This window comes from Oncorhynchus tshawytscha, linkage group LG26 (genome assembly GCF_018296145.1).
Source record: "Oncorhynchus tshawytscha isolate Ot180627B linkage group LG26, Otsh_v2.0, whole genome shotgun sequence".
NCBI classification, from domain to species: Eukaryota; Metazoa; Chordata; class Actinopteri; order Salmoniformes; family Salmonidae; genus Oncorhynchus; species Oncorhynchus tshawytscha.
In genome coordinates, this window is record NC_056454.1 from 10,304,389 (window position 1) to 10,328,620 (window position 24,232).

Genomic DNA, 24,232 nt, shown 5'->3' on the forward strand with positions numbered 1-24,232 from the left:
GCCATTAAGGCCAGATTGTTCTTAAGATGCTCCAACGTTCATACATGACAAGCAGGGTCAAGTAAGTGCCGCTTTCGACACCATCAATCACCACATTATTTTGGAGCGATTGGAAAATAATTTATCTATAAGGACAAGTTCTTATCTGGTTTAGATCTCATCAGTTCGTCTCTGTGGATGGTTTGTCCTTTGACAAATCAATGGCACGCTTCGGTGTTCCGCAAGGTTCCGTTATAAGACCACTATTGTTTTCACTATGTAGGGAAAGGGAAGGGAAAGGGGGATACCTATTCAGTTGTACAACTGAAGTCATTATGTTACCTCTTGGTGATGTCATTCAGAAACACTGTCAACTTTTACTGCTATGCAGACAACGCACTAATTCCCAAAAGTTTTGGGACACTAAAGTCGATGGATAAGAGTACCTCCTTCCTGCTGCCCAGTGCACTGAGACTAGGAAAAACTGTCACCACTGATAAATCCATGATTATCGAGAATTTCAATAAACATTTCTTTACGGCTGGCCATGCTTTCCACCTGGCTACCCCAACCCCAGGCAACATCTCTGCACCCCCCGCAGCAACTGCCCAAGCCCCCTGGATCCCTACAAATCAGCTGGGCAAGACAATCTGGACCATCTCTTCCTAAAATGATCCGCCACCATTGTTGCAACCCCTATTTACTAGTCTGTTCAACCTCTCTGTTGTATCATCTGAGATTCCTAAAGATTGGAAACTGGCCGCGGTCATCCCCCTCTTCAAAGGGGGAGACACTCTAGACCCAAACTGTTACAGACCTATATTAATCCTGCCCAGCCTTTCTAAAGTCTTCGAACACCAAGTGAAATCAACAGATCATTGACCATTTCAAATCCCACTGTACCTTCTCCGCTATGCAATCCGGTTTCAAGCTGGTCACGGCTTCACCACAGCCACACTCAATGTCCTAAACGATATCATAACCGACACCGATAAAATACTTTACTGTGCAGCTTCATCGACCATAGGCTAAGGATAAGGCTTTCGACTCTGTCAATCACCGCATTCTTAAATTGGCAGACTCAACAGCCTTGGTTTCTCTAATGACTGCCTCGCCAATTACAGTTGAAGTCATAAGTTTACATACACCTTAGCCAAATACATTTAAACTCAGTATTTCACAATTCCTGACATTTAATCCTAATCTAAAATATCAGAATAATAGTAGAGAATGATATATTTCAGCTTTTATTTCTTTCATCACATTCCCAGTGGGTCAGAAGTTTACATATACTCAATTTGTATTTGGAAGCATTGCCTTTAAATTGTTTAACGTTTTGGGTAGCCTTCCACAAGCTTCCCACAATAAATTGGATGAATTTTGGCCCATTCCTCCTGACAGAGCTGGTGTAACGGAGTCAGGTTTGTAGGCCTCCTTGCTCGCACACGCTTTTTAAGTTCTGCCCACCAATTTTCTATGGGTTGGAGGTCAGGGATTTGTGATGGCCACTCCAATACCTTGATTTTGTTGTCCTTAAGCCATTTTGCCACAACTTTGGAAGTATGCTTGGGGTCATTGTCCATTTGGAAGATTCATTTGCAACCAAGCTTGAACTTCCTGAGTGATGTCTTGAGATGTTGCTTCAATATATCCACATAATTTTCCTACCTCATGATGCCATCTATTTTGTGAAGTGCACCAGTCCCTCCTGCAGCAAAGCACCCCCACAACATGATGCTTCACAGTTGGGATGGTGTTCTTCAGCTTGCAAGCCTCCCCCTTTTTCCTCTATACATAGCGATGGTCATTATGGCCAAACAGTTATATTTTTGTTTCATCAGACCAGAGGACAGTTCTCCAAAAAGTACAATCTTTGTCCCCATGTGCAGTTACAAACTGTAGTCTGGCTTTTTTATGGTGGTTTTGGAGCAGTGGCTTCTTCCTTGCCGAGCGGCCTTTCAGTTCATGTTGATATAGGACTTGTTTTACTGTGGATATAGATACTTTTGTGCCGGTTTCCTCCAGCATCTTCAGAAGGTCCTTTGCTGTTGTTCTGGGATTGATTTGCACTTTTCGGGCCAAGGTACATTAATCTCTAGGAGACAGAATGCATCTCCTTCCTGAGAGGTATGATGGCTGCGTGGTCCCATGGTGTTTATACTTGTGTACTATTGTTTGTACAGATGAACGTGGTGCCTCCAGGCGTTTGGAAATTGCTCCCAAGGATGAACCAGACTTGTGGAGGTCTACAATTCTTTCTGAAGTCTTGGCTGATTTCTTTTGATTTTCCCATGATGTCAAGCAAAGAGGCACTGAGTTTGAAGGTAGGCCTTGAAATACATCCACAGGTACACCTCCAAATGACTCAAATGATGTCAATTAGCCTATATCAGAAGCTTCTAAAGCCATGTCATCATTTTCTGGAATTTTCCAAGCTGTTTAAAGGCACAGTCAACTTAGTGTATGTAAACTTCTGACCCACTGGAATTGTGCTGCAGGCTGTTAGCCAGCCTGCCAGCTTAGTGGAGTCTGCCACTAGCACAGTCAGTGTAGTCAGCTCAGCTATCCCCATTGAGACCATGTCTGTGCCTCAACCTGGGTTGGGTGTTTGCCTTAGCAATCTCACTAGGATAAAAACCTCCTCCATTCCTGTCATTATTGAAAGAGATCGTGATACCTCACATCTCAATATAGGGCTACTTAATGTTAGATCCCTTACTTCAAAGGCAATTATAGTCAATTAACTAATCCCTGATCATAATCTTGATGTGAATCATGGCTTAAGCCTGAAGAATTTACTGTGTTAAATGAGGCCTCACCTCCTGGTTACACTAGTGACCATATCTCCCAAGGTGTTGCTAACATTTACAAAAGCAAATTTCAATTTACAAAAAATAAAAATGACGTTTTCAACTTTTGAGCTTCTAGTCATGAAATCTATGCAGCCTACTCAATCACATTTTATAGCTACTGTTTACAGGCCTCCTGGGCCATATCCACTGTTGCTCATTGAGTTCCCCGAATTCCTGTCGGACTTTGTAGTCATAGCAGATAATATTCACATTTTTGGTGACTTTAATATTCACATGTAAAAGTCCACAGACCCACTCCAAAAGGCTTTCGGAGCCATCATCGACTCAGTGGGTTTTGTCCAACATGTCTCTGGACCTACTCACTGTCCCAGTCATACTCTGGACCTAGTTTTGTCCCACGGAATAAATGTTGTGGATGTAAATGTTTTTTCCTCATAATCCTGGACTATCGGACCACCATTTTATTATGTTTGCAATTGCAACAAATAATCTGCTCAGACCCCAACCAAGGAGCATCAAAAGTCGTGCTATAAATTCACAGACAAAACAAAGATTCCATGATGCCCTTCCAGACTCCCTCTGCCTACCCAAGGACGTCAGAGGACAAAAATCATTTAACCACCTAACTGAGGAACTCAATTTAACCTTGCGCAATACCCTAGATGCAGTTGCACCCCTAAAAACATTTCTCATAAGAAACTAGCTCCCTGGTATACATAAAATACCAGAGCTCTGAAGCAAGCTTCCAGAAAATTTGAACGGAAATGGCGCCACACCAAACTGGAAGTCTTCCGACTAGCTTGGAAAGACAGTACCGTGTATTATCGAAGAGCCCTTACTGCTGCTCGATAGTCCTAATTTTCCAACTTAATTGAGGAAAATAAGGACAATATGAAATTTCTTTTTGATACTGTTGCAAAGCTAACTAAAAAGCAGCACTCCAAGTGAGGATGGCTTTCACTTCAGCAGTAATAAATTCATGAACTTCTTTGAGGAAAAGATCATGATTATTAAACAGCAAATTACAGACTCCTCTTTAAATCTAGGTATTTCTTCAAAGCTCAGTTGTCCTGAGTCTGCACAACTCTGCCAGGACCTAGGATCAAGAGAGATGCTCAAGTGTTTTAGTACTATATCTCTTGACACAATGATGAAAATAATCATGGCCTCTAAACCTTCAAGCTGCATACTGGACCCTGTTCCAACTAAACTACTGAAAGAGCTGCTTCCTGTGCTTGGCCCTCCTATGTTGAACATAATAAATGGCTCTCTATCCACCGGATGTGTACCAAACTCACTAAAAGTGGCAGTAATAAAGCCTCTCTTGAAAAAGCCAAATCTTGACCCAGAAAATATAAAAACTATCGGCCTATATCGAATCTTCCATTCCTCTCAAAGATTTTAGAAAAGGCTGTTGCGCAGCAACTCACTGCCTTCCTGAAGACAAACAATGTATACAAAATGCTTCAGTCTGGTATTAGCACTGAGACTGCACTTGTGAAGGTGGTAAATGACCTTTTAATGGCATCAGACCGAGGCTCTGCATCTGTCCTCGTGCTCCTAGACCTTAGTGCTGCTTTTGATACCGTCGATCACCACATTCTTTTGGAGAGATTGGAAACCCAAATTGGTCTACACGGACAAGTTCTGGCCTGGTTTAGATCTTATCAGTTTGTCTCTGTGAATGGCTTGTCCTCTGACAAATCAACTGTAAATTTCGGTGTTCCTCAAGGTTCTGTTTTAGGACCACTATTGTTTTCACTATATATTTTCTCTTGGGGATGTCATTCAAAAACATAATGTTAACTTTCACTGCTATGCGGATGACACATAGCTGTACATTTCAATGAAACATGGTGAAGCCCTAAAATTGCCCTCGCTAGAAGCCTGTGTTTCAGACACAAGGAAGTGGATGGCTGCAAACTTTCTCTTTTTAAACTCGGACAAAACAGAGATGCTTGTTCTAGGTCCCAAGAAACAAAGAGATCTTCTGTTGAATCTGACAATTAATCTTAAATGGTTGTAGTTGTCTCAAATAAAACTGTGAAGGACCTCGGCGTTACTCTGGACCCTGATCTCTCTTTTGACGAACATATCAAGACCGTTTCAAGAACAGCTTTTTTCCATCTACGTAACATTGCAAAAATCAGAAACTTTGTCCAAAAATGGAGAAAAATGTATCCATGCTTTTGTTACTTCTAGGTTAGACTAACTGCAATGCTCTACTTTCCGGCTACCTCGGATAAAGCACTAAATAAACTTCAGTTAGTGCCAAATAAGGCTGCTAGAATCCTGACTAGAACCCCCAAAAATTATCATATTACTCCAGTGCTAGCCTCCCTACACTGGCTTCCTGTCAAGGCAAGGGCTAATTTCAAGGTTTTACTGCTAACCTACAAAGCATTACATGGGCTTGCTCCTACCTATCTCTCTGATTTGGTCCTGCCGTACATACCTACACGTATGCTACGGTCACAAGACGCAGGCCTCCTAATTGTCCCTAGTATTTCTAAGCAAACAGCTGGAGGCAGGGCTTTCTCCCATAGAGCTCCATTTTTATGGAATGGTCTGCCTACCCATGTGAGAGAAGCAAACTCGGTCTCAACCTTTAACGTTTTATGGCTGCAGGGGCAGTATTGAGTAGCTTGGATGAAAAGGTGCCCATTGTAAACGGCCAGCTCCTCAGTCTCAGTTGCTAATATATGCATATTATTATTAGTATTGGATAGAAAACACTAAAGTTTCCAAAACTGTCAAAATATTGTCTGTGAGTATAACAGAACTGATAGTGCAGGCGAAACCCTGAGGAAAATCAAAACAGGAAGTGGCTTCTATTTTGAAAACTCCATGTTCCATAGCCTGCCTTTGCTCCATTTAAAGGGATATCAACCAGATTCCTTTTCCTATCACTTCCTCAAGGTGTCAGTCTTCAGACATAGTTTCAGGCTTTTATTTTGAAAAATGAGCCAGAACAAAAACATTACGTCAAAGTGGTCACATGAGTTTTGCTCGCGCAACAGAGTTTGGATAGGTATTGCTTTTCCCTCTCCTGTGAAAGACATTTGCGGTTGATATATTATCGATTATATATTTTAAAAACAACCTGATGATTGGTTATAAAAAACGTTTGACATGTTTCTGTTGACATTATGGAAACCATTTGGAATTTCCGTCTGCGTTGTCATGACCGCTCTTTCCTGTGGATTTCTGAACATAACGCAGCAAACAAACAGGTATTTTGGATATAAAAATAATCTTTATGGAACAAAAGGAACATTTGTTGTGTAACTGGGAGTCTCGTGAGTGAAAGCATCTGAAGATCAAAAGGTAAAACGATTAATTTGATTGCTTTTATGATTTTCGTGACCAAGCTACCTGATGCTAAGTGTACTTAATGTTTTGTCGTGCGATCGATACATTTACACAAACGCTTGGATTGCTTTCGCTGTAAAGCATAATTTCAAAATCTGACACGACACGTGGATTAACAAAAGGTTAAGCTGTGTTTTCCTATATTGCACTTGTGATTTCATGAATATAAAATATTTATAGTAATATTTATTGAATGTAGCGCTGCGCTATTCAGCGGTTGTTGATGACACATCCCGTTAGTGGGATTGCAGCCATAACAAGTTAAGTCTTTACTGAAGACTCATCTCTTCAGTGGGTCATATGATTGAGTGTAGTCTGGCCCAGGAGTGTGAAGGTGAACGGAAAGGCTCTGGAGCAACGAACCGCCCTTGCTGTCTCTGCCTGGCCGGTTCCCCTCTTTCCACTGGGATTCTCTGCCTCTAACCCTATTACAGGGGCTGAGTCACTGGGTTACTGGTGCTCTTTCATGCCGTCCCTAGGAGGGGTGCGTCACTTGAGTGGGTTGAGTCACTGATGTGATCTTCCTGTCTGGGTTGGCGCCCCCCCTTGGGTTGTGCCATGGCAGAGATCTTTGTGGGCTATACTCAGCCTTGTCTCAGGATGGTAAGTTGGTGGTTGAAGATATCCCTCTAGTGGTGTGGGGGCTGTGTTTTGGCAAAGTGGGTGGGGTTATATCCTTCCTGTTTGGCCCTGTCCGAGGGTATCATCGGATGGGGCCACAGTGTCTCCTGACCCCTCCTGTCTCAGCCTCCAGTATTTATGCTGCAGTAGTTTGTGTCGGGGGCTAGAGTCAGTGTGTTATATCTGGAGTACTTGTCCTGTCTTATCCGGTGTCCTGTGTGAATTTAAGTATGCTCTCTCTAATTCTCTCTCTCGGAGGACCTGAGCCCTAGGACCATGCCTCAGGACTACCTGGCTGTGCTGCTGCTCCAGTTTCAACTGTTCTGCCTGCGGCTATGGAATCCTGACCTGTTCACCGGACGTGCTACCTGTCCCAGACCTATTATTTGACCATGCTGGTCATTGATGAACATTTGACCATCTTGGCCATGTTCTGTTATAATCTTCTGTTATAAGCCAGAAGAGGACTGGCCACCCCTCATAACCTGGTTCCTCTCTAGGTTTCTTCCTAGATTTTGGCCTTTCTAGTTTTTCCTAGCCAATGTGCTTCAACACCTGCATTACTTGCTGTTTGGGGTTTTAGGCTGGGTTTCTGTACAGCACTTCGAGATATCAGCTGATGTACGAAGGGCTGTATAAATACATTTGATTTAATAGTGAATTATAAGTGAAATAATCTGTCTGTAAACAATTGTTGGAAAAATGACTTGTGTCATGCAAAGTAGATGTCCTAACCACCTTGACAAAACTATAGTTTGTTAACAAGAAATTTGTGGTGGTTGTTTTAATTACTCCAACCTAAGTGTATGTAAACTTCCGACTTCAACTGTACTTCTTAGATGGAGTTCAGTGTGTCAAATCGGAGGGCCTGTTGTCCTCCGGACCTCTGACAGTCTATGGGGGTGCCACAGGGTTCAAATCTTGGGCCGACTCGTTTCTCTGTATATATCAATAATGTTGCTCTTGCTGCTGGTGATTCTTTGATCCACCTCTATGCAGATGACACCATTCATCTGGCCCTTCTTTGGACAATGTTTTAACAAGCCTCCAAACGAGCTCCAATGCCATATATCACGCCTTCCGTGGCCTCCAACTGCTCTTAAATTCTAGTAAAACTAAATGCATGCTCTTCAACCGATCGCTGCCCGCACCCGCCCACCCGACTAGCATCACTACCCTGGACGGTTATAACTTAGAATATGTGGACAACTATAAATACCTAGGTGTCTGGTTAGACTGTAAACTCTCCTTCCAGACTCACATTAAGCATCTCCAATCCAAAGTGAAATCTAGAATCGGCTTCCTATTTTCCAACAAAGCCTTCTTCACTCATGCTGCCAAACATAACCTCGTATAACGGACTATCCTACCAATCCTTGACTTCGGTGATGTAATTTACAAAATAGCCTCCAACCCTCTACTCAGCAAATTGGGTGCAGTCTATCACAGTGCAATCAGTTTAGTCACCAAAGCCCAATATACCACCCACCGCTGCGACCTGTATACTCTTGTTGGCTGGTCCTCGCTACATATTCGTCGCCAAACCCACTGGCTCCAGGTCAACTATAAAAGTCTTTGCTAGGTAAAGCCCCATGTGTATGTGATAAATAACATTTGATTTGATTTATCTCAGCTCACTGGTCACCATAGCAACACCCACCCGTAGCATACGCTCCAGCAGGTATATTTTACTGGTCATCCCCAAAGCCAACACCTACTTTGGCCACCTTCCCTTCCAGTTCTCTGCTGCCAATGACTGGAATGAATTGCAAAAAAAAAATCACTGAAGTTGGAGACTTATATCTCCTTCACTAACTTTAAGCGTCAGCTGTCAGAGCAGTTTACCAATCGCTGCAGCTGTACACTGCCCATCTGTAAATAGCCCATCTAAACAACTACATACCTCATCCCCATATTTGTTTTCCTGCTCTTTTGCACACCGGTATTTCTACATGCACATCCTCATCTGCACATATCACTCCAGTGTAAATTGCTAAAGTGTAATTACTTTGCCAGTATTGGCCTATTTATTGCCTTACCTCCTTACTTAATTTGCACACACTGTATACAGATTTTTCTATTGTGTTATTGACTGTACATTTGTTTATCCCATGTGTAACTGTTGTTTTGGTCGCAGTTGTAAATGAGAACTTGTTCTCAACTGGCCTACCTGGTTAAATAAAAAGGTTAAATTAAAAAAAAAAACAGCTGTACATTTCAATGAAACATGTTGAAGGCACTAAATAAACTTCAGCTAGTGTTAAATATGGCTGCTAGAATCTTGACTAGAACCCCCCCCAAAAAAATCATATTACTCAAGTGCTAGACTCTGGCTTCCTGTTAAGGTTAGGGCTGATTTCAAGGTTTTACTGCTAACCTACAAAGCATTACATGAACTTGCTCTCCGATTTGGTCCTGCTGTACAAACGTCAAGGCGTTGTTGTCTCTGCCTGGCCGGCTCCCCTCTCTCCACTGCGATTTTCTGCCTCTGAACCTAAGGGAGCTGATTCACTGGCTTGCTCGCACTCTCCCATGCCCTCCCAAGGAGAGGGGCATCACGTTGTACCAGGCTTGACTTGAGTGCGTTGAGACACTGACATGATCTTCCTGTCCGGCATTGCACCCCCTCGGGCTCTTGTGGTAGGGCGAGATCTTCGTGGGCTATACTCGGCCTTGTGTCAGGGTTGTAAGTTAGTGGTCTGTTGATATCCCTTTGGTGATGTGGGGACTGTGCTTTGGCAAAGTGGGTGGGGTTCTCCTGTCTGGGGGTAACTTTGGATGAGGCTACAGTTTTCCCCCAACCCCCCACCTCAGTCTCCAATAGTCTATGTGCCAGGGAAGCTAGGGTGAGCATGATCTTAGGTATGCTCCCTCTAATTATCCCATTTCGCTTCTCTCTCCCATAGGACCTGAGCCCAACGAACATGCCTCAGGACTACCTGGCCTGACAACTCCGCTGTCCTCATCCCCAGTCCATCTGGTTTGCTGCTGATCCAGTTTCTGCTGTTCTGCCTGCACCTGTTCACCGGACGTGCTACCTTGTCCGGGACCTGCTGTTTCGACAACCTCCCTCTCTCTACTGCACCTGCTGCCTCGGCCTCTGAATGCTTGGTTATGAAAAGCCAACTGACATTCACTGCTGAGGTACTGACCTGTTGCACCCTTAAACACTGTGCTTATTATTTGACCCTGCTTTTACTTCATCTTGAAGAACAATTTTGCCTTAATGGCCATGTACAGTGCATTCGGAAAGTATTCAGACCCCTTCCCCTTTTCCACATTTTGTTAAGTTATTACATTTTACAAATGTATTGTTCTAATACGCCCACAAGTCTCACAAGACTCGTCTGAAATTCCCCGGTACCAGTTAAAAAATGAAGACATGGAGATATTTTAGTTTAGTGCCTAAGGGGATAAATACATGGTAAAATGTTTTTAAATAACAGTTTCCTTATCTTATGTTTAGGGTAGGGGTTAACATTAGGTTTAGGGTAGTGACGTCCCAAGGATCCCAGATAGCACTGACTCTAGCTAATCAGTCTTGTAGCCTCGCTTCTGCTTCAGACCAATTCCGTATTGATCGTGTCACTGGTACTTCCTGTTTGAGCTTTAGTTTGTAATCAGGAAGCAGGAGAATAGAGTCATGGTCAGATATGGCCAAAGGGAGGACGAAGGAGGGCCTTGTGTGCGTTTCTGTGGCTAGAATAAAAGTGATCTAAAGTTTGTGCCCCTAGTGGCACAGGAGACGTGTTGGTAAAAGTTAGGTAGAATGGTTTTATGGTCTGCCCACGTTAATGTCTCCGCCCACCAGAAACGCTGCCTCTGGTCTAGTGGTTTCTTGTTTGTTTTTGCCCCCATACAGTTTGTTGAGTGTCAGAGGTGTGGGATTGTGGAGGGATGTAGACAGCCATGATAATTACGGATGAAAACCCTCTTGGTAGATAAAAGGGTCTGCAGCTTACCATGAGGTATTCTATATCAGGTGAGAAAAAGCTAGAGATTTCCTTCACACTGGAAGCAGGGCACCAGTTGTTTATGAAGAGGCACACCTCTTCCCCTTTGGACTTGCCCGAGGCTGCCTTCATCCGATCGTGCCGCTGCATGGAGAAACCACTGAGTTCTACGTACATAGTCATCCAGTCATGTTTCACTCAAGTCTCTCTGATATGAGCTTCTTCGCGAGTCTCCTCCATCTTATTCTCGAGTGACTGGACATTTGCCAACAGTGTGCCAGTTGGTTTTCTCTTCGTCTCAATCTCATCAGGATACAGGCTCGTCTACCGTGTCCACACCCTCTGTGTTTTGGTAGCCCATGAAACAAAGAAATGGGGTCCGGTATGAACAAGGGAACAGCGGAGTCAGAATTGAAGTCGGATTCGAAGTCAAAATTGAGATTATTAACTGTCAATCTGATGTAAAGAAGTGTGTGTGTGGCGGTCATATGTGTTACAAGTATGAACGTTGACCAAAAAAAGTTAAAACCAACACAAAAAAAGTTGATAAATAGCAAAGTTGGGTTGGATCTCTTAAGATGTCGCCCTTCTCTGTTGGCGCCATCTTTCCATCAGATTCCATGTAACTTTAAAACACATGTAATCAGTTACTCCAACCCTGTGTGCTACTATTATGAGGCAAAACCCTTGCCTGTGAACAAATTTGTGTTGAACCCATCGGAATCACATGACACACAAAACGTAGGTTTCTCTATTGCGTCAAGATGATATGGGTTAAGTACTTGCAGTGGCAGGTAACTCAAGACAATACAGTCGCCATGCATTAATCACTCAGTAATGAGGAAAAACATTGGCGAAAGGAAAGCAAATGTAATAGGGGCCGCACTGGCAAAGGATCAAATTTGGGTCAATAAGCAACAAGCCGCCACTCCGCTATTCTGTAGGATAGAACATAGCACAACTTAAGTTCTAAGAGACCTCGGAGACAACAACCACTGTGGCCATTATAATACCAGCACTCATTTTCCTATGACCAGAAATGTGAGCAATATTACATTACTGTTAAAAATCTGATATTGCTATTACTGTTGGCAATCGCTCCATCCTGGCTACCTAAGTCTCACATTCACACCCACCTGCTGGGATTGGCAACAAAAATACTTGGAAATTCTTCCCTCTCTAAAGGGCAGCCATTATCTTCACCTGCACACCGTGGTACAAACCCACTGTGAGGGCACAGTGCCTGGCAAAATGCCAAAGTCAACTAAGGTGACCCATACCGGCACTAAAAACAACCAGGATTTGGAGAAGGCCTTTTGCACTTTTCAACCGCAAGAAAAAAATAAGGTCACACCAACTGAAGATGGGGGATGGGGAGTAGTTTGCTTTAGCTTTCACAGCCATTCAAGGTATTTGAGACTGTTCAGTACCATCTAACACTATTAATAGTGAACATATACACATTACAATGCAGAGAAACTGTGTGGATGTCATATGAAAAACAGAAATATACCCGTACACAAACACTGACTGAAAATCAAAACATTGAAAAGCTAATAAAAATGGTAAATCAGTTGTCTGAATCTTGATAGGAATTTCCCCCCTCCACATTTAAAGCATTGATGGCAAGGGATTAAGACTAATGATAATGGGATGGATTTATCATCGTTAACCCCCCAGAGGGAATTCGGTCCCAAGTCAGCACCTAGACAAGTTACTTGAAAATGTTGACCACTGAAAACCCACTTCCATACAAAGTAATGCGGAACCTTGAATAACTTTAAATATGTTGCATATGATGGAAGCATTTTGGGGGGAAATGTTATCTTTTTTCCCTCTCATCCACTGCTAAAATAATACTGACACAGCAACTCTGTCAGAAATAATTTACCATAATCCTGTAACTCCAGCTCTTATGTTTGACATTTCTAAATTATTTGTGAACTATGACATTAATGACATCCAATGAGCCCAACCTTTGTTAAATTGAATTGCACAATCCTTCAGACCTTTAAACAGCTTGAATCAAGGAATAATAAAAGGCCCATTTTCTAACAGAAGGAAAGGGTGGGCTGTAAAATGCAGTTTTATGTACCAGCGAGAGAAGGTAAGTAAGATGAAAGGATAGGACCAGGAAAACAAGAAAACAGTGAAGTCATCGAATAGGTAAAAAAATATTTTTTTAAACAACCTTGAATCCTTTTTAACAAGTCAACAAACTTTCACTGGGTCCAACTGCATCACCAGGACCAGGGAAATGCTGACCAATATATTTTACAAAAAATGTTAATTGTATATTTCGTCTCTCCGTGTTTCAAAATGTTCTTTCAATTCGCATGAGGCTCAATGCATCTCCCCGGAGAAAGCATTCGAGCCAGTGAAACAGCATCCCCCTGTCTGTATGTGTAGGCCATCGATCTGATGCTCTCTGGTCGCAGGCCTCCTAGTTGTCCCTAGAATTTCTAAGCAAACAGCTGGAGGCAGGGCTTTCTCCTAGAGCTCCATTTTTATGGAATGGTCAGCCTACCCATGTCAGAGACGTAAACTCGGTCTCAACCTTTAAGTCTTTACTGAAGACTCATCTCTTTTAGTGGGTCATATGATTGAGTGTAGTCTGGCCCAGGAGTGGGAAGGTGAACGGAAAGGCTCTGGAGCAACGAACCACCCTTGCTGTCTCTGCCTGGCCGGTTCCCCTCTTTCCACTGGGATTCTCTGCCTCTAACCCTATTACAGGGGCTGAGTCACTGGCTTACTGGGGCTCTCTCATGCCGTCCCTGGAAGGGGTGCGTCACCTGAGTGGGTTGATTCACTGATGTGGTCATCCTGTCTGGGTTGGCGCCCCCCTTGGGTTGTGCCATGGCGGAGATCTTTGTGGGCTATACTCAGCCTTGTCTCAGGATGGTAAGTTGGTGGTTGAAGATATCCCTCTAGTGGTGTGGGGGCTGTGCTTTGGCAAAGTGGGTGGGGTTATATCCTTCCTGTTTGGCCCTGTCCGGGGGTGTCCTCGGATGGGGCCACAGTGTCTCCTGACCCCTCCTGTCTCAGCCTCCAGTATTTATGCTGCAGTAGTTTGTGTCGGGGGGCTAGGGTCAGTTTGTTATATCTGGAGTACTTCTCCTGTCCTATTCGGTGTCCTGTGTGAATTTAATTCGCTCTTTCTTTCTCTCTCTCTCGGAGGACCTGACCCCTAGGACCATGCCCCCAGGACTACCTGACATGATGACTCCTTGCTGTCCCCAGTCCACCTGGCCGTGCTGCTGCTCCAGTTTCAACTGTTCTGCCTTATTATTATTATTCGACCATGCTGGTCATTTATGAACATTTGAACATCTTGGCCTTGTTCTGTTATAATCTCCACCCGGCACAGCCAGAAGAGGACTGGCCACCCCACATAGCCTGGTTCCTCTCTAGGTTTCTTCCTAGGTTTTGGCCTTTCTAGGGAGTTTTTCCTAGCCACCGTGCTTCTACACCTGCATTGCTTGCTGTTTGGGGTTTTATGCTGGGTTTCTGTACAGCACTTTGAGATATCAGCTGATGTACGAAGGGCTATATAAATACATTTGATTTGGTCAAAAAGAGTACGACATTGTTGGTGCCGTAGCATTGAATGCAATGGAAGCCAGCAAGAATTTGGCCTCCCTTAATAATTAAAAAATAATAATAGCCAATCAGCATTCAGCTAAACTGAGTGAGCTCAACTGTGAATGGTCCTGGTATACCAAAAAAAGTGTCAATAGATGCCAGTTTGGATTTTGCTTCCCTCCACTCCAGAAATTGCCAAGAAACTGAAAATCTCGTAGAACGCTGTGTCTGACTCCCTTCACAGAACAGTGAAAACTGTCTCAAACCAGAATAGAAAGAGGAGAGGGAGGCCCCGATGTCCTCTTGCTCAGTTGTACAAGTACATTAGTGTCTAGTTTGAGAAACAGACGCCTCACAAGTCCTCAACGGGCAGCTTCATTAAATAATACCCGCAAAATACCAGTCTCAGCATCAACAGTGAAGAGTCAAATCCGGGATGCTGGCCTTCTAGGCAGAGTTCCTCTGTCCAGTGTCTGTTCTTTTGTGTTTTCAACTCAAGATGACATGTTCTACTTGTTGTAACTAGGGGGCACTAATTTCATTTTTGGAAAAATAACGTTCCCAAAGTAAAACGGGCTATTTTGTCAGGACAAGATGCTAGAATATGCATATAATTGACAGCTTAGGATAGAAAACACTAAAGTTTCCAAAACTGTAAAAATATTGTCTGTGAGTGTAACAGAACTGATATTGTAGGCGAAAGCCTGAGAAAAATCCAATCAGGAAGTGACTCATGTTTTGAAAGCTCTGCGTTCCGATGCGTCCCTATTGAGCAGTGAATGGGCTATCAGCCAGATTCCTTTTTCTACGTATTCCCCAAGGTGTCTACAGCATTTTGACGTTGTTTCACGCCTTTATGTTGAAGAATGAGCGTAAGCGACTGACTACATTGCGTAAGTGTCCGGCTGAGGGCTCTGAGTAATTTTTGCGTAATAGACAGAGGTAGCTATTTTTCCGGTCTTACTGAAAATACAGCTGTCGCGGTGGATATATTATCGAATAGATATTTGAAAAACACCTTGAGGATTGATTATAAACAACGTTTGCCATGTTTCTGTCGATATTATGGAGCTAATTTGGAATATTTTTCGCCATTGTCGTGACCGCAATATCCAGTCGAATTCTCAGCCAAACGTGAAGAACTAACGGAGTTATTTCGGCTACAAAAATAATATTTTTGGAAAAAAAGGAACATTTGCTATCTAACTGGGAGTCTCGTGAGTGAAAACATCTGAAGCTCATCAAAGGTAAATGATTTAATTTGATTGCTTTTCTGATTTTGGTGACCAGGTTGCCTGCTGCTAGCTAGGCATATAATGCTATGCTATTGATAAACTTACACAAATGCTTGTCTTGCTTTGGCTGTAAAGCATAATTTCAAAATCTGAGATGACAGGGTGATTAACAAAAGGCTAAGCTGTGTTTCACTATCATTTTATGAATATTTTCTAGAAAATATTTTTTGTCCGTTGCGTTATGCTAATTATTGTAGTTCATGACAAAGCTCCCGGATCCGGGATGGGTAGTTACAAGAAGTTAAATATGGCTATTTGTCAACTAAACAACCAATGGTGAAAATCTATTTAATTCATATTCTACCCTACCTGGAGTGAGTGTGATTTGAAACCCGTTGGCCACAAGCCTGGGATCAGAGAAGATGGCCATTCCTCTCAGCTCAGGACTTCCCTTCTCCATTGTACAGAGAGACTGAGTATACTCAGCACCCCCTAGGATACTAAAAAAAGACAAGCACATATTGCATTAACAAAGGACAACAAATCTATACCTGGTACCACATGGGACAATGATCCCAAAAGTAATCATGTACACTGTACAAAAATATAAATGCAACATGTAGTGTTGGTCCCATGTTTCAGGAGCTGGAACAAAAGATGCCAAAAATGTTTCATATGCACAGAATGCTTATTTTGCTAAAATGTTGTGCACAAATTTGTTTACATCCCTGTTAGTGAGCATTTATCCTTTACCAAGATAACCTTGTGCTGGGGACAATAAAAATCTACAAACAAATGTGCAGTTCTGTCACAACACAATTCCACAGATGTCTCAAGTTGAGGGAGCATGCAATTGGCATGCTGACTGCAGGAATGTCCACCAGAGCTGTTGCCAGATAACTGAATGTCTACCATAAGCCAATGTCTCTTCAGAGAATTTGGAAGTACATCCAACCAACCTCAACACGTGTAACCATGCCAGCCCACACCCGGGCTCTCTTCACCTGCAGGATGCTGAGAAGTATTTCTGTCTGTAATGAAGCCCTTTTGTGGGGGAAAACTCATTCTGATTGGCTGAGCCTAGCTCCCCAGTGGTGTGACTGGCTCCCAAGTGGGTGGGTCAGTGCCCTTCCAGGCCATGCCCCTGCCCAGTCATGTTTCATTCATAGATTAGGACATTATTTATTTATTTCAATTGACTGATTTCCTTACATGAACTGTAACTCAGTAAAATCTTTGAAATTGTTACATGTTGCGTTTATATTTTTTGTTCAGTATAAATTATAAAATTACAATTCTACCCAGTCATTTATAAGTACTGTATAGTAGGTACCAGATGATACCAGATAGTGTTACATAATGACTAGATTATACAATGCTTTATGAAATAAACTTATGAGCGAAGAACAAGATTGGGTCAATGTTCACATTTCACTGTTGGGTAACGTATCACTCAGATTTCTCACCTATCTGTTAACTGTATCGGGTTCTGCAGGCTCGCTGCTGGAAGTATATTATTCTCCAGAAGTCTCTTAAACAGCAAGGCCTCCTCCACCCGAAATGGATTTAACAACACAAGCTTTCTACCACATAAAACGACCCAGGCGCTTTGAGAGGCCAAGCGGTTTACAAGCCGGAGGCCCTGAGGTCTTGGGTTGCTCTGGAATGAGAGGCGATGAAGCCGCTGCCTGAGGGTAACCACACTGAACGGTAGTGGTTGTGAGGGCTTTGGCCCAGGGCTCCTCTTTTTCTGGGGCTGGGAAAAGAAGAGTTGGTCTAGGACCGGCTGGTTAGAAGGCAGGACCTTGCGTTTCTGGCCCTGGGGCCGACTCAGCGGGGAGACCAGACAGAGCCGCCGCTCGGGCTCTCTCACATCTCGATCAGAGGCCAGTTTGGTCTGGAGGTCATAGCGTTCCAGGTGTTTCTTTGCCTTATCCTCATACCTGCAAGGACCAGAAACCAATTAAGCCAATTAAGAAATGGTATATTATCATCTCCAACATAACACAAAGGTATCTCACTCAAGGTCTCTGTAAGAATGTAGCAACAGACCTGGACAGGACATAATTGCATTTAGTAGTTTATTTGAAAACACCAACTTTAGTCGAATATAGTTAGAGTTTCAACTAAAACTACTTTGACATTCAAATACAGATCTAAGAAAAACAATTTAGTAATTTGAATAACTCTCAGAAAACCACATAATATTTGGAGTTATTTGAATATATGCAAGTTATTTGAAAACAAAAAATATATATTTTATAACTGCCAAATATTTGATGAAGAACCAAAAACTACAACAGTTTAATTAGTCTAAATACTGCATATTATCATAAGCACATGGTTTGGAGGGCTCTTAGAGATGAATCTTAGTATACCCATATCGACGGGTTGGCAGACAGAATCACGAAAATGAAGCAAGCGCATCAATGTGGCCGGAAGGTGTGGGTTATGATTCTTAACTGACAGATGGCTAGCAACAATGACAAGAAGCTGCCATTGAGACGGTCTGACTTTGAGGTCTTGATGTCATTTCTATGCTAATATTGCTAAAATTAGCTAGCTACCTAAGCAACAACTCTACCCTTACTAAAAAAGATTGCAGTTAGGGTGCAGTATAATTGCAGTATGCTGCATCCAAAATAACAATATTTTTTACTGCAGTAATTTTGCAGTACACTGCAGTTATTCTGCAATTACTGCAACCAAAATACCACAGTCGACTGCAGTTACAACTTTTTTTAAATTGTAAGGGTAACCATGTATTTGAGAGACAGAGTGCTCATTGTGCAAATGTATTTATGCTTTCAATAAACATTTGGAGACTAAATATAGTTTACATGTTATCAACAGCCTTTGACAACCCAGTCTGTTTTGGCCCACAGTTGCACACGTGTCAGCTTTGTTGCTAAACAATCAACTGTCTATAGCCTAGACTTAAATACGAGGGACATGGAATACATTATCATAATGAATGGGAAATAAGGTTAATAAACTAACACTTGACATCAAGTTCTTATGCATGTGTAGTAACTGATTACAATAGCAACATTTCCTGACATAGTACTTTGCTTTATAATGCATAATAAGCGGAACAAGGAACAGAACCTATTCCTCGTGTACAGTAGGTAACTCTCAGCTCATTGCAATGCAATTAAAATGCAATTATGAAAGTATTATGCAACAACTTGCTAATAAAATATTGCTCCAGAAGTAATTTTATTACAAGAACTGTTCAATGTTAAGTGTTACCGAGAATGCTAACAGTAACAAAATATGGCTGAAGTGTCAAAAGGAAATCTCAAAACTGCCTTCTTGAATCAACTACATCCAAGGTATGTGGAAAATGTTAGTTTGTATTCTGAGGAGAGTATCCCTTTAAAAAAGATGACAAGACAAGAACACTTACCCTCAGATGGACAGAGGATCGAAGTTGTTTTCGCTAAACATCCAATGTGCTGTTTGCAAATGGCTTTGAATTACTCTGCAGTATTTTTAGGTATCAAATAAATTGTTTGCGGCACGTTGAAAGAGTCATACAGTAGCTGAGCATAACTTATTATTTATACTTAATCTTACAGAATATCATCGGTTTGAACGGATTATGTATACCTTGGGCTATGGACAGTCAGGAGAACGGACATTTACAAAATGTTCAGATAGAATTGTGTTCATCAAATATGACTATCAGGAGATTGTGTGTGCTCTATTCATTCCATCTTCAACATGCAGTTCCAGATTTGTATACATTTTTATTTAACTAGGCAAGTCAGTCTTATTTACAATGACGGCCTACCCCGGCCAAACCCGGACGACGCTGGACCAATTGTGCGCCGCCCTATGGGACTCCCAATCACGGCCGAATGTGATACAGCCTGGATTCGACCCAGGGACTGTAAGTGACGCCGTTTGCACTGAGATGTTGCGCCACTCGGGTGCCCTGATAAAGATACAGTCCTGCCTTTAGTTGAAGGTAGCAAATCTAATAGTTTCAGAAAAGTAGTTGCTTTCTCAGCTCTGTATTCAAGTAATCTTTGGGGATCTGTATTCAAGTAGTTGTAGTCACCTCCAAAGTAACCATTTGGTCACCCCTGAAAAAATAGTTACTTTCCACAAAGCAGAGTTAAAACTATAGTTATCCCAGATCTGGTCAGCAATCACATTCAGGATTCCTCCTACGTCACCTCACTAGACGCAGCACAAAGTTGCACTGGGTTATAAACCATCTTTAAGATGTTAAAAGGAGTACTCCACTCAAAAATGCTTATTCCTAGGATTTTTTTAGTTGTTCAAATCAGTGAGAAAGTGCTTTTTAAAAACACTGATATACCCTTTAAAATTGTCAATCTAAGAATTCAGAACTATCTACAAATTTGAGCAAGCTCAGAAAGTTAGTTATTGTAAGCTACTGTGCATTATACAACGGGTGGATCTAATCCTTAATGCTGATTGGTTAAAACCACATTCCAGCCAGTGTCTATTCCACAAGTTAGCACTGTCTAAATCTTTGACATTAAAATGCAAATTTACTCTGTTCCATCTGACTGCGCAATCCACTGTGTCAACAGCCCAGCCAGACAATTTATAAACCTGATCTCCACTGTAAAAAGCATCTAGATATTATCTAACATTTCTTTTAGACTAACAGCAGAGATTTGCATAAACCTTGCGGTCTGTCTCGCCGACATTTGCAACATCGTTTCAATATTCAAATTCGATCTCCAGCTGTCCCATAGTAAAGAACATGTCGGGAGTATACATTATTGGCAGGCAGGCAGGCAGCGTTTCTCAGCCAGTCAAAATCATGAATCAGCTGGCATCATTTATATGGATATATATATAAAGAAATGTAAATTTAAAAAAGATCAAACTAAATGAAGTGCAGCTAGTTTGCAGCCTTTCCAGCTTCAGTTTGAAGTGATTGCGTTAGCGGTGTTGTAACCCTCTGAACAACAGTGTCCTGACAATTGAGCACATTTTGCCACTATGCCATGATTCCAAATAAATGTCACTAGAAAACAGCTTAAACAAATGCAAATTTGTGTCGGAACTATATCTTGTGGAAGGATGAAATAGTATGAATAAATTAAATCAAAATAAAGTTTAATGAAAATATGTCAATCATTATTTGAATATGTTGGTAACCCATTGTATTAAAGATATAATGCCCTCGAAGTGTGTGTGATATATATATATATATATATTAGGCGTATGTCGCGCATCAACAATGTTGCTCTCCCCTTTCTGGAGGACAGAGTTGAGATCAGTGGAATGCCCAGTTGAATTAAAGTATGATAGATAAGGAGGGAGAAAATTCTGCCGTTTGATTGCAATTATGCAGAGGGAGTCGAAAAGAGAACACACAAAAGGCTATTGTATAAAATACCTGTCTCCAGATTACATCTTCAAACTAAGGGCAACCATGGCATCCGTGACAAAGGGAGAAGATGGTCTTGCAAGCTACATTTTCAGATATTAAACAATTCTAATTTTGTCAGAAAATCATTTCAAGTTAGCTGGATCGTTAGCTAACGTTACAAATAATATTACTACACAGATCATAAATGTATCTCAGTGCCATTTGCATTGCTAGTTATAGCCTAATGTTAGCTAGCTAACATTGAACCTGGTTGGTTAGCTACCTGCAGCTTCATGCAGGGTAGTAACATTATGAGTTGGGATTATGGTTCATTGTTTAACTAGTTACACGTCTAAATAAAAAGACTCCACTATGCAAGTAACCATTTCAATGGAATGTTCATGATGTCACTTCGACAACTGGCTATCTACCCCGAATTCAGAGCACTCATCTGAGAGTGCCAGAGTGCAGAATAATTGACAAATTTATGAACGCTCAGCACCTGTTGAATATGGCCACTGTAAGTAAATGTTGGCAAAAAAGCGCAATTAAATTGTTGCCAGCAGCACAGTTAGTCACCAACGCTCTGGATAACATAAAACAGCCTAACCAGCTCTGAGAGGGCGAGTAAAATGGTCAGAATGAGCTGTTCTCGTATGTGTCTGGAAGTAGCTAGCAAGTTAGCCAATGTTAACAGCAGTCAAGCACCCAAGCTAACTGGCTAGGTCAGAATGCTCGGATCAACCCTAATCCTCAGCCAGAGCGTACTGTGTGCGCTCTGAACGCTCCAAATTTGAATTTATGAATGGACAATCTGACAGTGCTCTGCGTTTACAAATGCCGAGAGCGCACTCTGACACTACAGGTTGAATTTACTTTTCTCAGACGTGAGGTTAAAATCAACTTTCAAAGCAGAATTACTTTCCTATTGTTCCTCAACTGTAGTGTATTATATAGAATTTTCTAGCTCCGAGTGTACTTTTATCCAATCTAAAAAGCACCATTTAAAATGTTGCTACATAAGGCCGAATCGAGCCAGTTGGTCACATATTGGCACAGTTTGCCGGCCCTCGACTTCTTCTCAGCCCTAACACCTGTGCCAATATATCATCAAAATACCAGTTTCTCGGGCATTATCACTTAATTACACACTGCATATCAGTTTGCAAGCTCAGCTTATTAGTCGTAAAGCCCTAATCTTTTACAATTAATTATTCTGGCTTATTCATTCAGAACCAATTCATCTACGGGAATGTTAATACACTACCGGTCAAAGGTTTTAGAACACCTACTCATTCAAGGATCTCTTTATTTTTACTATTTCTACATTGTAGAATAATAGTGAAGACATCAAACGTATGAAATAACACATATGGAATCATGTAGTAACCAAAAAAACAAAACAAGGGTAAAACAAACCAAAATATATTTTATATTTGAGATTCTTCAAATAGCCACTTTGCCTTGACAGCTTTGCACACTCTTGGTATTCTCTCAACCAGCTTCATGAGGTAGTCACCTGGAATCCATTTCAATTAACAGGTGTGCCTTCTTAAAAAGTTAATTTGTGGAATTTTCCTTCTTAATGCGTTTGAGCCAATCAGTTGTGCTGTGACAAGGTAGGGGGCATAGAGAAGACAGCTATTTGGTTAAAAAAAAAAGTTAATATTACGTCAAGAACAGCTCAAATAAGCAAAGAGAAACGACAGTCCATCAATACTTTAAGACATGAAGGTCGGCCAATGTAGAACATTTCAAGAACTTTGAACGCTTCTTCAAGTGCAGTCGTAAAAACCATCAAGCGTGATGATGAAACTGGCTCTCATGAGCACCGCCTCAGGAATGGAAGACCCAGAGTTACCTCTGCTGCAGAGGATAAGCTCAATAAAGTTACCAGCCTCAGAAATCGCAGCCCAAAAAAATGCTTCAGAGTTCAAGTAACAGACACATCAACATCAACTGTTCAGAGGAGACTGCGTGAAATCAGGCCTTCATGGTTGAATTGCTGCAAAGAAAACACTACTAAAAAGGACACCAATAAGAAGAGACTTGCTTGGACCGGTGGAAATCTGTGATTTGGTCTGGAGTCCAAATTTGAGATTTTTGGTTCCAACCGCCGTGTCTTTGTGAGACGCGGTGTGGGTGAACGGATGATCTCTGCATGTGTATTTCCCACCGTGAAGCATGGAGGTGGTGGTGTTATGGTGTGAGGGTGCTTTGCTGGTGACACTGATTTATTTAGAATTCAAGGCACACTTAACCAGCATGGCACCCACAGCATTTTGCAGCGATACACCATCCAATCTGGTTTGCGCTTAGTGGGACTATCATTTGGTTTTCAACAGGACAATGACCCAACACACATCCAGGCTGTGTAAGAACTATTTGACCAAGGAGGACAGTGAATCTGGATTTGCGAACTCAACTAAATTGAAATGGTTTGGGATGGGACTAGTCAGTGGACTTCAAGACCAGTGAAGCTGGTTGAGAGAATACCAAGAGTGTGCAAAGCTGTCATCAAGGCAAAGGTGGCTATTTGAAGAATCTCAAATAAACAAATCTAAATATATTTTATAACACTTTGTTACTACATTTTTCAATATGTGTTATATAATAGTTTTGATGTCTTCACTATTATTCTACAAATGTAGAAAATAGTCAAATTAAAAGGAAAACCCTTGAATGAGTAGGTGTTTTGACCGGTAGTGCAGGTTTATTGAAGGTGTCACAAGTTGCGGCCACTTAAATATCCTAAATTCACATATGGAATCTTGATTCAATTTACTCTAGTGAATCTAAGTGGGTCCCAGTGACATGCAGTAAATCATAGCTTAGAAAATGTGCAGAAAATGTCAAGATGAAAAACATCTGCTACTAGTAGTCAGATGGGGGTGGGAGGTGAATCACTCAAAATGGAAGTGGGGGACTGTTAAAATATCCAGTCTTGACCTTCCACTTGGAATTGTCCACATTCCTGCCAATTAACATCAGTGGCAGTGTGTTGAGGTTTGCTAGCTGCTGTCAATACAAACTTTTTGAGTCACCTCAAGGCTAGAGGTTAGGGCTAAAGTAGCGATAACATGCTTGAAAGCAATAACTACTGCTTGTATCCAAGTATGATCAGATATTGGTTCAATACACTAAAATAAGAGTTTAGCTCCAGAAACCCCATTCATTCAAAAAACACACATCTTTCTCCGCATTATGTTTGGCACCTGTTTGGCACTTCCTTTCACAAGTTGTGTGTTAATGTATTGAGTCGGCAAATAAAGAAACCAATCCCATTTTACTGTCAATCTGCCTGAGTCGTTTATGCCC

The 24,232-nt window shown here is 41.8% G+C and overlaps 1 protein-coding gene across 5 annotated transcripts in view; it reads right to left on the bottom strand.

Moving 5' to 3' along the window:
• pms1 (PMS1 homolog 1, mismatch repair system component) overlaps positions 1-24,232 on the bottom strand; it is a 61,286-nt gene that overhangs the window by 8,717 nt on the left and 28,337 nt on the right. For all 5 annotated transcript variants that reach the window (XM_024388809.2, XM_024388808.2, XM_024388807.2 and 2 more), the window contains 2 exons: positions 17,022-17,498; positions 15,925-16,055 (listed from right to left, as the gene is read on the bottom strand). In XM_024388809.2, the coding sequence (XP_024244577.1) occupies positions 15,925-16,055; positions 17,022-17,498 (608 nt within the window). The remainder of the gene's footprint in view (positions 1-15,924; positions 16,056-17,021; positions 17,499-24,232) is intronic.